Source organism: Lontra canadensis, unplaced genomic scaffold, assembly GCF_010015895.1.
Source record: "Lontra canadensis isolate GAN:19392208 unplaced genomic scaffold, GSC_riverotter_1.0 scaffold100, whole genome shotgun sequence".
Taxonomy (NCBI): domain Eukaryota; kingdom Metazoa; phylum Chordata; class Mammalia; order Carnivora; family Mustelidae; genus Lontra; species Lontra canadensis.
In genome coordinates, this window is record NW_022631094.1 from 3,490,304 (window position 1) to 3,509,210 (window position 18,907).

An 18,907-nucleotide genomic window follows, 5' to 3' on the forward strand; every position below is an offset into this window, starting at 1 on the left:
AGTTTCCAAATTTAGAGGGTTCAGATTAGAGAGAAAAAGTAATTTAATTTTGTTCCCAAAGTATACTTTATCAAATTGCTACAAGTTATAGATAGCTTAAGACAATAGAGAATAATATTTCCTTAAATCTGAAAAAAAAATCAGGAAGCAGCTATGTTTCAGAGGGTCATTGAAAAAATTAATCATCCTCATCAGTTTATTTAGTCCTTTCTAATTAGTTCAGTTCTTGTTGTACTTGATCTTGTGTTAGGAGTTTTATGAATCTGTTAGTTTCTTTATTAGTTACTGAAATTCTTATTAGTCCAGTAGCATGGTCTCAAAGTCACTCAAGTGGTACCATCATGGTGCATTCTCACCTGTGGCTGATTATAAACACTTTCAGAAAAGAATCAAAATAGGATCACAGTTTATTTAGTTATTTAACAAATGTAACAATAAAATATTTCAAAGGTAAATATAGAAGGTTACATGATTGTTAAAAAAAAAAACCCTTAGCTTTTCAATATTGAGATTTGATTTTCTTAAGTAATTCAATACTTGATAAGGACAATATGAAGTACAGGAAATTATTTTGATACAACACGGATTATTGTTTTTTAGGCAGATTGCTTCTTTTTTGCTTTGATTTTTTTTCTATTTTTAAAGATTTTATTTATTTATTTTACAGAAAAAGAGAGATCACAAGTAGGCAGAGAGGCAGAAGGGGGAGGGGGAAGCAGGCTCCCTGCTGAGCACAGAGCCCAGTGTGGGACCCAGGACCCTGAGATCATGACATTAGTCGAAGGCAGAGGCTTAATCCACTGAGCCACCCAGGCGCCCCTTGATATGTAATCTCATGGAGGTGTGGACTAAGTTTTAGGTGAGTGACCAAGAAGATGTCTAGTGGTTATCTGCCTCATCAAGTGAACAGAATGCTAATTAAAAAAAAAAAAAGATTTTTTTTTTTTTTTCCAAATAACATCTTTCATTTCAGTCTGAAATGGTTGCTTTTGGGGCTCTGAGTCTCTTGAGGTCTCTTCATAGGGAGTATGGGGGTTTAATGTTTAAGTGATTATAGGGAACTGAGGGGCTCAAGTGGGAAAGGGAAAGTCTGGCAGGGTAGGCAGAAGGATGAGGGAGGTTAGTGGTTAAGGAGGGACATACCAAAGGATTCAAGAGAACCTTACTAGAGATTGAAGGTGATAAAAAGAGGAAGGAGAAGCATTAGTAATGGGAAGAGAGAGGTTTCAAAGGTTTTTAGTCAATTGAGAAGCTCCCATGTTCTTAACTAATGGTACCTTTATACTTAAACAGAAAACCTAGGACTCAAGCATAGCTTATGTTCTTTAGAGATTAGCCTCTTACAAATAGAAAAGCCTGGAAATCTAATCCAGCCTCCGTTTATCTGAGACTCTAACCAGATTCTGGAGTATACTCAGAATCTTAAGAATAAAAATCTGTCCCTACTAGCTTCAGTGGACATTTGCATGGAACAGTGGTTTAGGAGTTGAACTCACCAATGAATTCTCAATCAATCAGCCAAGAGTGAAAACAAAGGCTTAAAAAATGTGCAAAAATTGAGGTCCTGGGTGGGTGTTCTGGAGTCTGGTGAAGAATCTAATCTTATCTGAGTCACAGAACTATAATTGTTAAAGAAAAACAAGAGTTGGGCAGTAGTTGAAGTCATAAAATCAGATTTTCAGTGTCAATGTTGGCCTTGGCTGCATTTGTCTCAACACCTTACTGGAGGAGGATATACTTCTGGGCTCAGTATATACTCATATAACTCTTGTTGGGCCTCGGATATTTGCTGGATATTGCTTGGAGACATCAGTTCCTTGCCAGGGAGGCCTTTCCATAAAGCCACTTACAACATGGAAGCAAGGGCAGAAACAGGGAGAAAAGGAGGGAAAGCAGCAGGGAGGGAGGGAAGAAGCTAGAATCTACTCTCAGAAGTGATATCCTTTCACTTTTGCCATTTCATTAGAAGTGGAAGTAGTCACCAGGGCCAGCCCAAACACAGCAGAGGGAAATACAACAGGCACGAATGCCATGAAACAGGGATCACTGGAAGCTATTTTAGAGACTACCTTCAAGTAGATTGATTGTGAAAACCATTAAATTGAATGCTAAGTTAAGCAGTTTGGTCTTCAGTGGTCAGAAAGAAAAGAACTGCTTTGTATTGATCCTATAATTCATAAGGTCTTACCTATATATTATAACTATAAATACATTTCTTTTTTTTTTTTTTTTTTCTGATATAGCTGTCTTAGGCATTACAATGCCTCGTTTGGCTGTGGAGTTGTGATATTTCTAATATCAAGAGAGGGTTTTCTCAAATGAGGTGGTATGCTCCCAGTGCTCTTGGGCCTGGCTTCATAGGGAAACCAGGCTATCACCCTGTGCTACTGGTGATCCAAACTTAAAATTTAAAAAGAGCAAAAGAAAAATATTTAGAAGTCCTACTACTGGACATTAGGTTACATTACACAAAACATCTGTCATATGTGTCTCTTAATGACATATGTGAGAAGTAGTTCTTCTTTGTTTTTGTATCTGTTTTAAAAGTTGCTTATTGGAATAGGAGTTTTTTTAAAATTAGAGGTTAGGGTAAGACCTATTATCATTTCTATGTGTCAGGAGTTAAACCCTTAGTTATAGGAGGTTGATAATACTTTATAAACATGGTAGAGTAAAATGAGATAATGTTTATCAAATGCTTTTGAATATCATGAAGCACTATGTGAATGTTAGGTTTTATCTTCCTTGAGTTATGTCTAGTTATCTACATAGCCCATATGAAAACCCGTGGTGTTATATTACTTAACATATAGGCTAACTCTTGTCACATATAGGCCCAGAATGTGTAACGGCTCACATACAGTAGAAAATTATTTCCTCATGTAAATATTTCCAGGAAGTTCAGGGTCTGTGTTTGTGTTAGGGAGTCCTGCTCTACACGGTCATTCAGGTATCCTGGTATATGGAGTTCTTGCCATCTGACATTGACTTTCTGGGCCACACTGGGCATAGAAATCCAGCTACTAGAGAAGAAGATAGAAAACCAAATGTGAGTCAGTTTTCACCGACCAGGCTGGAAGTGTGGTACACACCACTTTCTCTCATAATTAATTTATCACATTTAACTGTAGGAGGGGCTTAGACATATAGCCCAGTAATGTGCCTTAAGAAAAGAAAATTAGTTTGTTGAACATCGGAAATCTTTGACACAGGTGAGTAAGGATAAAGCTAGCTAATCTCTGTATGAAAGAAACTGAGTTAGGTAAAATTCAGGCCTGGGATAAAATCTAGAATCCCCATTATGCTATAGAAAAACATGTTATCTTCCCAAGGGATAAGTTATTAATAAAATCACACTCTTGAGGTCATTGGTTTCTTATATTTTTGATCACACACCTCAGTAAGTATATTTTGAGCATGCATTCTCAATATAATTTTATAATTTTTTTAAATTAAAAAAAATACTGTCATGTAAGTATACTGTGTGTTAGTACCACTATTTCAGTATATACTCTTGGCATTTGAATTATAAATACTTCAAAAAGAATACTGAAAATATTAAATAATTATGTAGTACATATGTTTAAAATAAGGTTTATTTACTATCAATATAAAGCCCTCTTTGCACTCATTAAGAAATAGAATTTTGGTAGTAGTTCATATTCTACAGTGTTTCCTCCAGTGAAATGTATGATCATTTCTTAGCTTTTTTGATACCTTCATCTTATAAAATTATCATATTTAAAAGCCTATTTTGAATATTTTTCTAGATAATTTAGTAAAAACATTTGTTGTACATGCTTAGTGTATTTAAATTTAGTATTTTTTATCACAGATCTCAAATGTCCCAAATGGAAGCCCACTTGACAAAAGGTAAAACATTAAAAAATATTCTTTTTCTAATCTTTTATCAGTTTATATACCTAAATGGCAAAATAGCCATTCTACATTCAGTATCATAAGATTCCTTGATTTGTATTTTTGCTTAAATATTGTACTCTTCAAAACTAATTTTAAATAGAAAATGTTTAAAACTGTAGATGTTGTCAAAGATCGACAGACTTGGATGCTGTGAAAATAGAAAATTTTAAGTGAAAAATTTAACTAAGGACTAGGTATGGTACAAAGCCACTTTCCAAACTCCAACATCCCCCCATCCTGAGCAACAATTAAATTTTCAGATACTGAGCAACTGAACATGATCCATTTCTTGTTAAAGATTTTATTTATTTATTTGAGAGAGAACACAAGTGGGGGGGAGGAACAAAGGAAGAGGGAGAAGCAGACTCCCTGCTGAGCAGGGAGCCAGATTGGGGGTTGGAGGATTTGATTGAAGGACCCTGAGATCATGACCTGAGCCCAAGGCAGATGCTTAACTGACTGAGCCACTCAGGCACCCCCAAATATGACGACCCTTTTTTAAAATGATTTTTGTATGAAAACAATTTTTATTTATCTTCAGGAAAGTACTTATGAGTGGGATATCTTACGTCATGAAGTCATGACCTCAATACATAAAACAACTAACTTAAATTTTTTTTTGCATTTCATTTTTGCTTAATCACTTTATATATATGCATATGCATGCACATAAAATAATTAAGTTTGTTGATTTATCCAATTAAATCTTACAGGTTCATAAGTAAGTGAGTCTGTTTGATTAAGCTGTTATGATTCACAGACATTTTCACAAACTAGTCAAGAAACAGCCTGAACCAGATAGATTAGTGGAACAGTAAGTTCTGTCAATAAGTTAGGTTGATCTTCAATGAGAATAAACTACGGCAGTGTTTCCTTTCAGTCATTCACTTGAATTATTGAGAATTCGAATTCAGTATACATGAGGCACTTATTCTTTAGTTATACATAGCTTAATATATAAAATTTTTAGCTTTGATTGCCACGCAGAGAAGAGGAAAGAATTATCTAGAAATGTGCATTTTTCTGCTTCATTACTATTTTTAATATTTCGGGATTACAGACCCAGATGAATTAGTAAGAATTAAGTAATAAATGTTGTGATTAAGGGCTAGAAGTTTTGAAAAGGCCCATTTTAATATCTGTAGTGATTGTATTTTTAAAAGTATGTTTTTAATATCTCAAGAGAAGACAGACATTTGTTGCTTTGCAAACTTATTATGGGTAGAGTTCTTGTCATTTATCACTTCACATTATAATTATATCTGGTCAGTATTATGAATATTTGAGAAAAGTTTTAAGTAATAAGTAGTCAAGTAATAAAAGTAATAAAAAGTATTAGTAAATACTTCAATTTCAATTGGAAATTAACCAGGTTATAAACTATAGAAATAGAAACAAAGCATGATACTCTTATATTCATGTTAGGATTATGGTAGATCATGGGATACTACTATAGTTTTTCTGTGGAAACATCATGAAGTGTAATAGGCTTTGAAAATGCTGGAAAGCTAATAATTTGTCACTGTTAACATGAAATAATAACTTTTCATAGAAGGTGTTTTAATATTGGACATTTAGTTGCTGCTGCTAAAGTTGATAAGTTGATACACTATATTTGTTGAATCTCAGGAAGTAGAAGTATTGGCTTAAACAAAAGTATTTTAAAGAGAATTTCTAGCCTCTATGAAGATAGAGTAAGGTAGTCTCGTTACTTTCTATGAGTTTTTGGAAAAATCTCATAGATGGGTTATGATAGTGTTACCATGAGTTACTACTCCTGCCAGCCCCCATTCTACTAGGCTGATAAGTCACAGTTAATGAGTAATATTGGGAAGTGGAAGAATGGAAGAAGGATTGGATGGGGAATAATGGACTAAGGATGATAGGGAATATAGGACACTGAGAACAGAAAAAGATAATAGAATGAATATAAAAAAAATTCTTCTTAAATGGCTTTTCACCCCGTTAGTGTTAATTCATATAATATTCCCTGACTTCAGTTGGAAGATTATTTCAATTCAGTTTAGTTCAAATAGGAAAATATGAACTGAATGTCTGTGCTGGGCAAGGCACTGTGCCAGATATTATGAGTATAAAGATGACAGCTGTATTATCCTTGCCCTCAATACATTAAATATTCTAGTAAGGCAGACAAAACATGTGCAAAAATAAGTGCAGTATAAATGCAGAAGATGCATTCTGTAAAAGGTTACCAAGAAGTTGCATCAAAAAGAAGGAAAAGTTGTTCCTGGCTGGACTAAGTGTAACAGCATTTAATTTAAGAAAGATAGGTGGTTTGGATTTTAACAGGGAAATATGAGGAACAGGTGTTACAGGTGGACTGAACAGTTGAAACGAAAACAACGGTGTTTAGAATCTATACAGTGTGCCAGGAAAAGACCAGTAATTTTTTTTTTTTTTTTTAGTTTAAACTGAGGATAAAAGGGAGATATGACATGAATCAGATTGTTTTAGCTTGATAGATTTTATAGAATTTCCCTTAATAGCTGTAGGTTGAATATTGCTAAATATAATAAAAAATCAAACTATTAAGCACATGGCACAATATTATTCATCAAACTTCATTTTGGGTTACTTCTTAGATCCTAATAGAATTTCTGAAATACTTTGGAAAAGTCTCCCAAACCTTCAGAGAGTGGATGGGAGCGAAGTAAGGAGATCCCACCTGAACAGACACGTGGTATTGATTACAATAAAGTACATTTTTTTTTTGCGCTTTACAACATTTAGTGATTTGTTTTGGTTAGGGAATGAGTTAGTGGCAAATATTTAATCAGACACAATAGATGTTAATAATTTAGTGTTTCACATCAAACGTGGTATTAGCTTTTCTTAATGTTTTATAGCATTGAAATTTACACTTTTTAGATATGAAAATGTAAACTGTTTCTTGGTATTTTAAGAGTTATGCATCCAACCTACTTCTTTATAAATCTTTTTTTTCTACAATTCTCCCCCCACAACACTAAGCACAAAAACATATACAAAAGAGGAAGTGTATTAATATGTATCCATTTCTTGCATAGATTAGATGATCAGCTATTAAATTTATTCATTCATTTATTCCCTAAACTCAATCATTCAACAAATATTCTCAGCTTCATATGCCAGGTACTCTTTTGAACATTGGGATTTACTGATAAATAACACAAATAAGCTTTCTTCTCTTGTGATGTTTACATTATAGTGGGGAAAACAGGCAGAAAAACAAGTGAGAATACATGAACAAGATAATTTTAGAGAGTAATAAATGAAGAGAATATGACTACCTTTCTGATAGGGAGTCATGGGGAAGGCTAATTTAGATTGGTGGTCAAGAAAGATATTTTGTATCAAGAAAAGGGGTTATTTAGTTATGAAATAAAAAAAACTTAACAATTTTTTGCCTCTTTACAGTTTTTACAAAATAAACTACACATGGAGATTTACCTTTCTAAAAACCCTAAAGGAGACTTTATAATTTCCTCAATTAATGGTTGTGCAAGAAACATATTACTTGTGGCCCAAGTTATAGACATTAGATTTTATAGAGGAAACCTTACAAACTAAGAAACAGTGAAGGGTGTAATAACTCCCGAGCTGCTGTTATTCTGCAAGGAAGTACATCGAATTCATCTTGGAAAGTGCACCTGAGGGGGGCTTGCTCGTCACATAACCCTACAAAATTATAGAGGAATTAGGAGGGACTAGAGAGCACCTAGTTAACCACGTAACAGTAAGAGATTCCTGCTTGGGCAATGGCCTTGTTAGAAAAAGGAAGCTACTGGAGGAGTAGGCATTTTGTATGTTAATGTAGCCGGTGTCAGTGAGAGCTATTTTTCCATTCAACAGTCTTGGTGAGCCAGCTCTGCCGAAACACCAGAAGGGAGAATGGAGAGAACCACCAGGGCCATGCCGCAACAGAGATTTGTCTTTCCTCTGTCTACTTCTTTGTCTGGGGGTCTCACTAATGGGTCATTCCATTAGCTCTGGCTGACACCTCGTATTGACCATAACAATTTCTAAAGTATTACCTGGGAGAAAGCTGCTAGTTGGGTCCCCTCCTCCCTGGGGTAGGTGTAGGTGCGAAACCAGCATAAATAAATAAATTCACACCTTATAAGTTTTACTTTCTGCACTGCCAAAGAAGGCTGTTTTGGAATATCTGTACCATACATGTACAGTGTCTTCAGTAAGAGAGAAATTTATTCATTATCTCCCTTGATATTCCCCCAAACATTTCCCAAGGTCAGACATGTTCACACCTGATAAACTGAGATCTGTTATTCCTTCTTGGAGATGAGCCAGCTTGTCATGTTTTTGGAGTGATAAATTCAGCAGGGACCCCAAAGTTACTATTTTTCTCTTAGAAGTCACCTGCAGGGTTAGAGGAGGATGTTTGCCAAAGAATCTGATGCAAAGACAATGTCCATCTTTTAAATGAGCAGTCTGCTTTGTCATTCATATATGGAGATCAAAGTAGGGAGTTAAAAAAAAAAGAATGGGAATATAATATTTATTGAAATAATCTTTTATTTCACTCTTTAGTTCCAAAGTACACTGGAGTTCAACCAATGCAGAGAGGTTCTTGCAGGGTATGGCAGCCTATAACTTATGAACAAGGGGAAGCTGGATTGACAAGCACTGTGGAGGTTGTTTTTAAAGACTGGCTTAGATGGCAAGTAGAATAGGCTCATTGGGCAACAGTGGCTTCTTTGTCTTTTGTATAAATTCCCTATTAAACATCTAGTTGCTTCATGGTGGGATAGATTGGAGATGGACCCAAGACCATAATAGACATGAAGATCATACATTCTTGATTGACCTTTTTATATCAGATATTTTCCTTTTAGGTTTGGTTTTTAGTTCCTTCTTGTGGGCATGTACACATGAAAAAAAAAAAAAAAGGATTGAGTTTGTTACTAAGTTGCTCTACCTATTTCCTTGGGTAGGAGGTGTCTCAGAAAAGTATGTGTATTTAATAGTTTTCTCCTGGGTAGCCTAATAGCCTGACCATGTAACTGGGCCATTAGCAATGGCTCATGAGTGTTTATAAAAGTATAATTCAAGAGTGTGCTCTGTGGCTATGAAAAGTGCCTGAAATTCACCTAATTTTGAAGAATGTCCAAATCTTTGGGATCTTAATAACTTACCATTATTCTGGTGGACAAATGTAGTATCTCAATAGATTTTATGACTTTTGAGAGAAACTGTTGGATCAGTGAATCATACTTTCTTGTCAGGTGGCATATCTTGTAGGCAAAGGTCTTACTAAGTCAATGGTTTGTTGTCCAGTGCACAGACATATTTTATTAATTTGACCAAGGTGCTACGGACCAGGATTGGCCCTTGATTGGATGTGTTAAGTCAGTTCCTTTTTCAAGAGAATTTTCTGGGCTTGTACCACCTTATGAAACTGGTTTAGAGAAGATCCATTATGGGGACAGGAATGTTTGTTTGAAAAGTGAGAAAATCTGCCCCTGTAAGGCCCAATAGTAATAGGCCAAGAGCCTGTGATAATTAGCAGTGGGAAAAAGGAATGAACTTCAAAATCCCAGGAACTGACAAATAATTTGAAGTATTGTCAAAATCATCATTCAGCAAAAGTTAGTTTACATGTCATGTACCTATAATCTGGTGAGTCTAAAGAATATGGCAGATAATAAAGTTAAAACTTGTTTTTGTGATGCCTGCAATTTTTCCATAGCTTCTTAATGTAAGAGCTTCCTTTTAAAATTAGTTATGTTGATGCAGATGCTTTGAAGAGTCACTTAGGTATAGATGTGATGTCTTCAGTACTTAAGGAAGAAAGTCCTTTGTGGTTGGGGCCTGCAGAGCTAATAAATTTTCTTGTAAAGTATATAGAATATTTATTTTTGATATTGTCCAAATAATGATCCCCTTCCCAAAATTTATTTGAACAACAGGGCCCTGGATTGTGTTGTCATTTAAAATTATCTTTACTCAGCATAACCTTTTCCAGTCCCGTCCATGTTGCTACAAAAGTTGGGTATTCATCCTTTCTGATGGAGGCATAATACTCCATAGTGTATGTACACCACATCTTCCTTATCCATTCGTCTGTTGAAGGGCATCTTGGTTCTTTCCACAGTTTGGCAACCGTGGCCATTGCTGCTATAAATATTGAGGTACAGACGGCCCTTCTTTTCACTACATCTGTATCTTTGGGGTAAATACCCAGTAGTGCAATGGCAGGGTCATAGGGAAGCTCTATTTTTAATTTCTTGAGGAATCTCCACACTGTTCTCCAAAGAGGCTGCACCAACTTGCATTCCCACCAACAGTGGAAGAGGGTTCCCCTTTCTCCACAACCCCTCCATCACATGTTGTTTCCTGTCTTGCTAATTTTGGCCATTCCAAGTGGTGTAAGGTGGTATCTCAATGTGGTTTTAATTTGAATCTCCCTGATGGCTAGTGATGATGAACATTTTTTCATGTGTCTGGTAGCCATTTGTATGTCTTCATTGGAGAAGTGTCTGTTCCTATCTTCTGCCCATTTTTTGATATGATTGTCTGTTTTGTGTGTGTTGAGTTTGAGGAGTTCTTTATAGATCCTGGATATCAACCTTTTGTCTGTACTGTCATTTGCAAATATCTTCTCCCATTCCGTGGGTTGCCTCTTTGTTTTGTTGACTGTTTCCTTTGCTGTGCAGAAGCTTTTGATCTTGATGAAGTCCCAAAAGTTTATTTTGGCTTTTGTTTCCTTTGCCTTTGGAGACATATCTTGAAAGAAGTTGCTGTGGCTGATATCGAAGAGGTTACTGCCTATGTTCTTCTCTAGGATTCTGATGGATTCCTGTCTCACGTTGAGATCTTTTATCCATTTTGAGTTTATCTTTGTGTACAGTGTAAGAGAATGGTCGAGTTTCTTTCTTCTGCATATAGCTGTCCAGTTTTCCCAGCACCATTTATTGAAGAGACTGTCTTTTTTCCACTGTATATTTTTTCCTGTTTTGTCGAAGATTATTTGACCATAGAGTTGAGGGTCCATATCTGGGCTCTGTTCCACTGGTCTATGTGTCTGTTTTTATGCCAGTACCATGCTGTCTTGGTGATCACAGCTTTGTAGTAAAGCTTGAAATCAGGTAACGTGATGCCCCCAGTTTTATTTTTGTTTTTCAACATTTCCTTAGCGATTCGGGGTCTCTTCTGATTCCATACAAATCTTTAATGAGATGTGCCTAGAAAATAAGTGTACTTCTTCAGTGTTGACCACTGTCTTCAATATACTAGAATGTCTGCAAATTGCTAACAGTTCATGTTGTGCCGGCTTTTTTTTTTTTTTTTTTTTTTTTTTTTTTGGTTTTTTTTATTTGAGAGAGAGAGAGAGAGAGGACAAGCAGGGAGATTGGGAGAAGACTCCCCCCTGAATGGGGAGCCTGATGATGGCCTGGATCCCAGGACACCAGGATTAGGACCTTAGCCTAAGACAGATTCTTAACTGAGCCACCCAGTGCCCCATTGTTTCATTTGGAATATCCAAGGAATTTAAATTCCAAGTCACCCTTGGCAGCAAAATCCCATTAACACTTATTCTTTGCAGCTTCCCCTGATTAGGATGATCCCTCTAGCATTTATGAAATTAAAACTTAAATTAAAGCATTTCACATCAATTTTTGTCATATATCCAGAAGAAGTAGTTACAAAATACAAAGCCATTTTAAAAATTCTTCTTTTTTACTCATTGCAAATTCATGCTAGCAATACAAATACCATTTATAAGGTTAACAGTAGAGCTGCAGGGAGATCCTAGCTGGAATTCAAGAAGAGTGTGATGCTATAGCAGTAGCAGATCTAGGTGAAGAAAAGACTAGAGTTTTCCCCATCCAACATTATCCCCCTTTAAACCTTACCTCCACCTTTTTCCCCCTTTGATTTATTTAAAGCTTTATTCTGGCACTAGGAACTGATTTAAACTTTTCTCTTCTACCTGGAGGAAAGAGTAACTACAAACTAGTTTTTATAGCCTTTGGTACATCCAAAGCCCACATTTGGGTATTTTTAGGTGCTTTATCCTTCCACTTGGAGGGAGAACAACAATCTGAAATATCACCTAGGCTGCATCTTTTCCCCTCATTTCACCAGAAAAGCAGCCAGGGTATCCAGCAGACCAATTTTCTTGGGGCTGAATGTATCCTTTTCAAATTCCATAGGTAACTTTTACCTCTCAGCTGCTATTTCATAACATAGGTGACTCCACAGCCATCCAAAGTTCATTGTATTCCATCCCAACCTTTCATAGCTCCTTTCCCCAAACAGTACTTTCATCATATTTTAGTGAGTCCAGGGGCCATTTTAGTGAATCCCACTTCTGATGGCAACTGTGTTGGGGGTTCCCAAGGCCATCCCTAGGTACAGTGATTTACTAGGATTACTTAAAGGGCTCAGCACATAGTCACTATCATGATATTATAGCAAAAGGATATGAAGCAAAATCAGCAAAGGGAAAAGGTATATGGAGCAAAGTTTAGAAGACCCTAGGTATAAGCATCCAAGAGTCCTCTCTTTCTGACAGCACATGAAACGATGTCTACCAGGTAAACTCATTACAAACTTAGTACCCAGGTTTTTTACTGGTGGCAGGTCATACAGATACCTGGTTCCTACCATGTACCAAAAATCCACATTCCCATGAGGAAAGCAGGTGTTCAGCGTGAACCACATTGTGCAGTTTGGGCAAAATGAGCTATCCTACTATCCTGCTAGGGATAGTAGGAACCCTAGCAACTTCCTAGATGCCAGCCATGGGCCAACTTTGTAATAGGCCTATTTAAGGATAAAAATCTCAGTCCTGCTATGTTAATTCCTTTTTACATACAATGTAAGATTGAGTAGTAAGTTTAGAATGCTTGATGTCTCGCTCTCTGGAGAGACAGAAAGGACACGGCTCCATCTCAGTTTGTTCTACTTGTGTAACTGTTAAGATCATTTCAAATTTTGTATCAGCCTGATAGTTTTCCTCCCTTCTGTTGCAAGAGAGTCCAGCCATAAAATCTCTTATCCATCCGATTTTCTTAAGTCCTTTTTAGGCTTTAATAATGACCTGTTAACTTTCAGTCACAATTTCTCTAGGTTTTTCTGACCTAGACTCTTTAACTTTCCTTTAGTAAGTAAGGTGCTGTAACTGCTTACTTATAAGCTTATTGCTCCAGATTTTTCTTTGGTAGCAAATCTGCTCCAGATTTATTTTTTTTTAAATTATTATTAACATAAAATATATTATTTGTTTTAGGGGTACAGGAATTTGATTCATCAGTCTTACACAATTTACACTGATTACCATAGCACATACTCTTCCCCAGTGCCCATCACCCAGCCACTCCATCCCTCTCATCCCCATACACTCCAGCAACCCTCAGTTTGTTTCCCAAAAGCGAGAGTCTCTTATGCTTTGTCTCCCTTTCTGGTTTCTTCTTGTTTCATTTTTCCCTCCCGTTGCCTATGATCCTCTGCCTTGTTTTTCAAATTCTGCGTATCAGTTAGATCATATGATAATTGTCTTTATTTTTATGATTTCATGAATATATTTATTATTTATTTTTAAAATTTTATTTTACTTTTTCAGTGTTCCAAGATTCATTCTTTGTGCACCACACCTAGTGCTCAATGCAATATCTGCCCTCCTTAATACTCACAACCGGGTTCACCTGTCCCCTAGCCCCCTCCCTTCCAAAACCCTGTTTCTCAGAGTCCACAGTCTCTCATGGTTCCTCTCCTCCTCTGATTTCCCCCAATTCACTTTTCCATTCCTTTGCCTAATGTCCTCCATGTTATTACTTATATTCCACAAGTAAGTGAAACCATATGATAATTGACTGTCTCTGCTTGACTTATTTCATTTAGCATAATCTCCTCCAGTCCCATCCATGTTGATACAAAAGTTGGGTATTCATCCTTTCTGATGGAGGCATAATATTCCATTGCATATATGAACCATATCTTCTTTATCCATTCATCTGTTGAAGGGCATCTTGGTTCTTTCTACCTGGAGAGAGAAAGAGCTTCCAAGACTGGCAAGGTTTAAAAGAGTATGTTGACCACCAAGCCAGCACTACAAGAAATATTAAGGGGGGGGTTCTATTAAAGAAGAAAGAACCCAAAAGTGACATTGATTGATTTGCCAATGTTGAACTACCCTTGCATCCCAGGGATAAATCCCACCAGACCTCCTCTTGATCCTTCTATCAGTTTGTCTTCTAGATCACTAATTTGATCTTCTGTCTTGGTTACCCTTGCTGTTAGAGTATTTAGATTAGATAGGATCTCACTGATAGTATTTTTTAGTACTGTCAGATCAGCCCTCACTTCCGACCTTAGAGTTTTTCTATGTTGCCACTAATGGTTTTCTCCAACCTAGCCATTGCCTGGATAATTTTTTACCCTGAATTCCCTTTCTAACATGCTGTTTATGTCCATATCCAATAGTGCTGTGGCAGAGGGCACAGTCTCTGAATTTTTCCTCTGTTGGGTTTTCCTCCTCCTCGCTATTTTGGTGAGAGGTGGTTGAGGGGATGTATAGCTGAATATATCAACCATGATCTAGGCAAGGTGCACCCTGGAAAGTTTCAGAGCAATTAGAAGTCACCACCAAAAAGAAAAAAGAGAAAAAAAGGAGAAAACCCAGCCAAAATGAACCCTAAGAATAAGAGAATAAGATTTATAGAGTACAAAGTACAAAGTATAAGATTATGTAGTACAAAAACAAATACACAGAAACACTAACAGATGTGGGTGAGGAAGGTTATTTTGGTTCTTGCTGGGTGAATCTTGTTATTTTTGTTAAAGGACTCAACTTTCCAGAGATACAGGGAAATTAAAAGTGGTTCATATATAGGGGTAGTATTGAATAGGGGAAAAGGATTACCTTGAAACTTATATCTATATGTATATATAAAAAAAAAGAAACAGGTATATGTATGAAAAGAATTCAACTTAAAAATGTTATTATGGAATATGTTGTATTAAACCTTTAGTTGTAATGTTAAGTAAGGTTAAAAAAATTAAAAGAACAAGAATTGTGAGAATGAATTAAAAAAAAAGTTTTGTCTATGAAATGTACAGGTTTTGGGGCAATACTGGGAGCTTAATATATTGTTTTCCCCTGATGTTGGGGTTTTACAGTTTTACTTACGGGGACTCTGTGGTTATTGTCCTCTTGTTCTTTTGCTTGTCTTCTGGGGGAGGGGCCTGCCACATTGTTTTTTAGTCAGTCCTGCTTGGGCTGAGTTGCCCTGCCCCCTTTCAAGGGGCTGGGCTCTGTGGAAACCATTTTTTCCAGCTTTTGCTCTCTGGAGGTTTTGTTCTTTGGCAACTTTTTATGGCTTTTTTGGAGGGTCAGAGCAAAGAATCTGTCTGCACCCAGACCTCCACCTCAGATAGAAGCTTCAGTCTGCTCCCCTCTGGGTGGTCCAGAATGCATAGACTCCCCCTCTGCAAAACTCTGCTGAACACTGCAGCCTTCCACAGGTGTTGCGCACCTGTGGTCTCCTGAGGCCCCCGCTTGTCTCTGAAAACTCCTGTGCCACTAAAACTGTGAGCGATATTGGTCCAGGCAAGCCTGAACTGGGGTGACTACCCTTGCCAGGACAGCTGTCTGGGGTCCACCCCCTGCCCGGTGCACTCACACCAGGCAGAGGCACAGGCCGTGGAAGGCTCCGGGCTGGGGGACCTTAGCCAGAGTTCATGCCTGGTTCTCTCAGGTATTGGGGGGGAGTGCACTCAGTCCCCGTGGTCACACAGTTCACAGAAGGCTGTGGACTGAAGGATCCTGACTGGTCTTCCCGCCAGACTCTCTCAGGCATGGGCAGGAGTGCACTGAGCCCGAGTGGTGGTGCAAGCACCAGAAAGCCACAGGGTCAGGGACTACAGACGGACCCCCCGACAGACTCTCTTTGGCACAGGTGGTCATGGGCGGTGACCGTCCTGGGTCCATGGGCTTAGGACCATACCTGTGACTGCCTGATTCCACCAGTTGCCCCTTAAGATTTTTTGCTCTTTTTGAGTACTTTTAACCAGACTCAAGTTAATGCTTGTCCTCAACCACAGGGCACTTTCATATTGGGGTGTTACTTTCCAATGGGTCACTTCTGTTGGATTCCTCCCCCTTCTTTCTAACTTCTGATATCAGTCTGAGCGTTCCCACTCTGCTTTACCTCTCCACTGATGTCTTCTGTCCCCGTAGAGATCCAGAAGTGTATAATCTGACATCTCAGGCTGATTTCATGGGTGGTCAGAGTGTTCTGGGAGATAAATAGCTCACTTTAGGGGACTGGTTGAAACAGGGTCTCCTATTTCTCTGCCATCTTGCCCCTGAGGCCATAATTGTCTTTCTCAAATTAACTTATTTTGCTTAACAAGGGGATAAAATGAACTATTGGAAATTACAGATGTTGATGAAGATGTGGAGAAAGAGGAACCCTCCTACACTGTTGGTGATAAAGCAAGCTGGTATAGCCAACCTGGAAAACAGTATGGAGGTTCCTCAAAAAGTTGAAAATAAAGTTACCCTACAACCCAGCAATTACACTACTGGGTATTTACCCCAAAGATTCAGATGTAGTGAAAAGAAGATACATTTGTATCTTTCATTTCCAGATTTGTTAATTTTAGCTATTCTGACTGGTGTGAGGTGGTATCTCATTGTGGTTTTGAGTTGTATTTCCCTGATGCCAAGTGATGTGGAGCACTTTTTCATGTGTCTGTTGGCCATTTGGATGTCTTCTTTGCAGAAATATCTGTTCATGTCTTGTACCCATTTCTTGATTGGATATTTTGTTCCTTGGGTGTTGAGTTTGATAAGTTCTTTATAGATTTTGGATACTAGCCCTTTATCTGATATTTGAAAATATCTTCTCCCATTCTGTTGGTTGTCTTTTGATTTTGTTGACTGTTTTCTTTGTTGTTCAGAAGATTTATCTTCTTGCTTCCCTTGCCTTTGGTGATGTGCCTAGGAAGAAGTTGATGAAGCTGAGGTCAAACATATGCTGCCTGTATTCTCCTCAAGGATTTTGATGGATTCCTGTCTCACATTTAGGTCTTTCAACCGTTTTGATTCTATTTTGTGTATGGTATAAGGAAATGGTCCAGTTTCATTCTTCTGTATGTGGCTGTCCAATTTTCCCAACATCATTTGTCTAAGAGACTGTCTTTTTTCCATTGGCTATTCTTTCCTGCTTTGTCAAAGATTAGTTGACCATGGAGTTGAGGGTCCATCTCTGGGTTCTGTATTCTGTTCCATTGATCTATGTGTCTGTTTTTGTACCAGTACCATACAGTCTTGATGATTATAGCTTTTTAATAGAGCTTGAAGTCTGGAATTGTGATTCTACCAGCTTTGCTTTTCTTTTTTCAACATTCCTCTAGCAATTTGGGGTCTTTTCTGTTTTTGTACAAATTATAGGATTATTTGTTTCATTCTTTGAAGAAAGTTGATGGTATTTTGATAGGGATTGCATTAGGTGTATAGATTGCTCTAGGTAGCATAGACATCTTCACAATATTTGCTTTTCTAATCCATGGTCATGGTACATTTTTCCATTTCCTTCTGTCTTCCTCAATTTTTAATGAGTAATTTTTTTATAGTTTTCTGAGTACAAATCCTCTGCCTCTTGGTTAGATTTATTCCTATGTATCTTATGGTTTTGGGTACAATTGTAAATGGGATTAACTCCTTAATTTCTTTTTTCTGTCTCATTGTTGATGTATAGAAACACAACTGATTTCTGTGCATTGATTTTATATCCTGTCACTTTACTGAATTCCTGTATGAATTCTAGCAGTTTTGTTGTGGAAAATCTGTGTTTTCCACATAAAATATCATATATCATCTGCGAAGAGTGAGAGTTTGACTTCCTTTTTGCCGATTTGGATGCTTTTTATTTCTTTTTGTTGTCTTGATTGCTGAGGCTAGGACTTTTAGTCCAGCAGTGGTGATAGTAGACATCCCTGCCATGTTCCTCACCTTAGGGTAAAAGATCTCAGTTTTCCCCTCTTGAGAATGATATCTGCTGTGCGTTTTTCATAGATGGTTTTTATGATATTGAGTTATGTTCCCTCTATCCCTACACTGTGGAGAGTTTAATCAGGAAATGATGCTGTACTTTGTCAAATGCTTTTTCTGCATTTATTGAGAGGATCATATGGTTCTTGCCCTTTCTTAAAGTATTGTATCACATTGATTAATTTGCGGATGTTGAAACAACTTTGCAGCCCAGGAATAAATCCCACTTGGTTGTGGTGAATAATCCTTTTAATGTACTGTTGGATTCTATTGGCTAGTATTTTGGTGAGAATTTTTGCATCCATGTTCATCAGGGTTATTGGTCTGTAATTCTCTTTTTTGGTGGGGTCTTTGTCTGGCTTTGGGATCAAGCATGCTGGCCTCATAAAACGAGTTTCGAAATTTTCCTTCCATTTCTATTTTTTGGAGAGAGAGAATGGGTATTCTTCTTTAAATGTTTGGTAGAATTCCCCTGGGAAGCCATCTGGCTGTGGGCTCTTGTTTGTAGGGAGAATTTTGATGACTGCTTCAATTTCCTTGCTCGTTATAGGTCTGTTTAGGTTTTCTATTTCTTTCTGGTTCAGTCTTGGTAGTTTGTACTCTCTAGGAATGCATCCATTTCTTCCAGATTGTCTAATTTGTTGGCATATATTTTCTTATAATATGTTCTTATAATTGTTTGTATTTCTTCAGTGTTGAGTGTGATCTCTCCTCTTTCATTCATGATTTTATTTGTGTTACTTCCCTTTTCTTTTTGGTAATTCTGGCCAGGAGTTTATCAGTCTTATTAATTCTTTCAAAGAACCAGCTCCTTGTTTTGTGATCTATTCCATTCTTTTGGTTTCTATTTCTTTAGTTTCTGCTCTGATCTTTATGATTTCTCTTATCCTGCTGGGTTTAGGCTTTATTAGCTGTTCTTTCTCTAGCTCCTTTGGTATAGGACTGGGTTGTGCATTTGGGATTTTT

General features: G+C 37.2%; 2 protein-coding genes across 2 annotated transcripts in view; both read left to right on the forward strand.

Moving 5' to 3' along the window:
- The window catches only part of LOC116855275 (coiled-coil domain-containing protein 7-like), a 136,462-nt gene extending 132,585 nt beyond the window's left edge, over positions 1–3,877 (forward strand). The window contains exon 18 of the mRNA XM_032837881.1: positions 3,836–3,877. Coding sequence (XP_032693772.1) covers positions 3,836–3,877 — 42 coding nt within the window. The remainder of the gene's footprint in view (positions 1–3,835) is intronic.
- Positions 3,878–12,468: 8,591 nt separating this feature from the next.
- Positions 12,469–18,907, forward strand: part of LOC116855283 (coiled-coil domain-containing protein 7-like) — a 68,820-nt gene continuing 62,381 nt past the window's right edge. The window contains exon 1 of the mRNA XM_032837886.1: positions 12,469–12,479. Within this exon, the coding sequence (XP_032693777.1) occupies positions 12,469–12,479 (11 nt within the window). The remainder of the gene's footprint in view (positions 12,480–18,907) is intronic.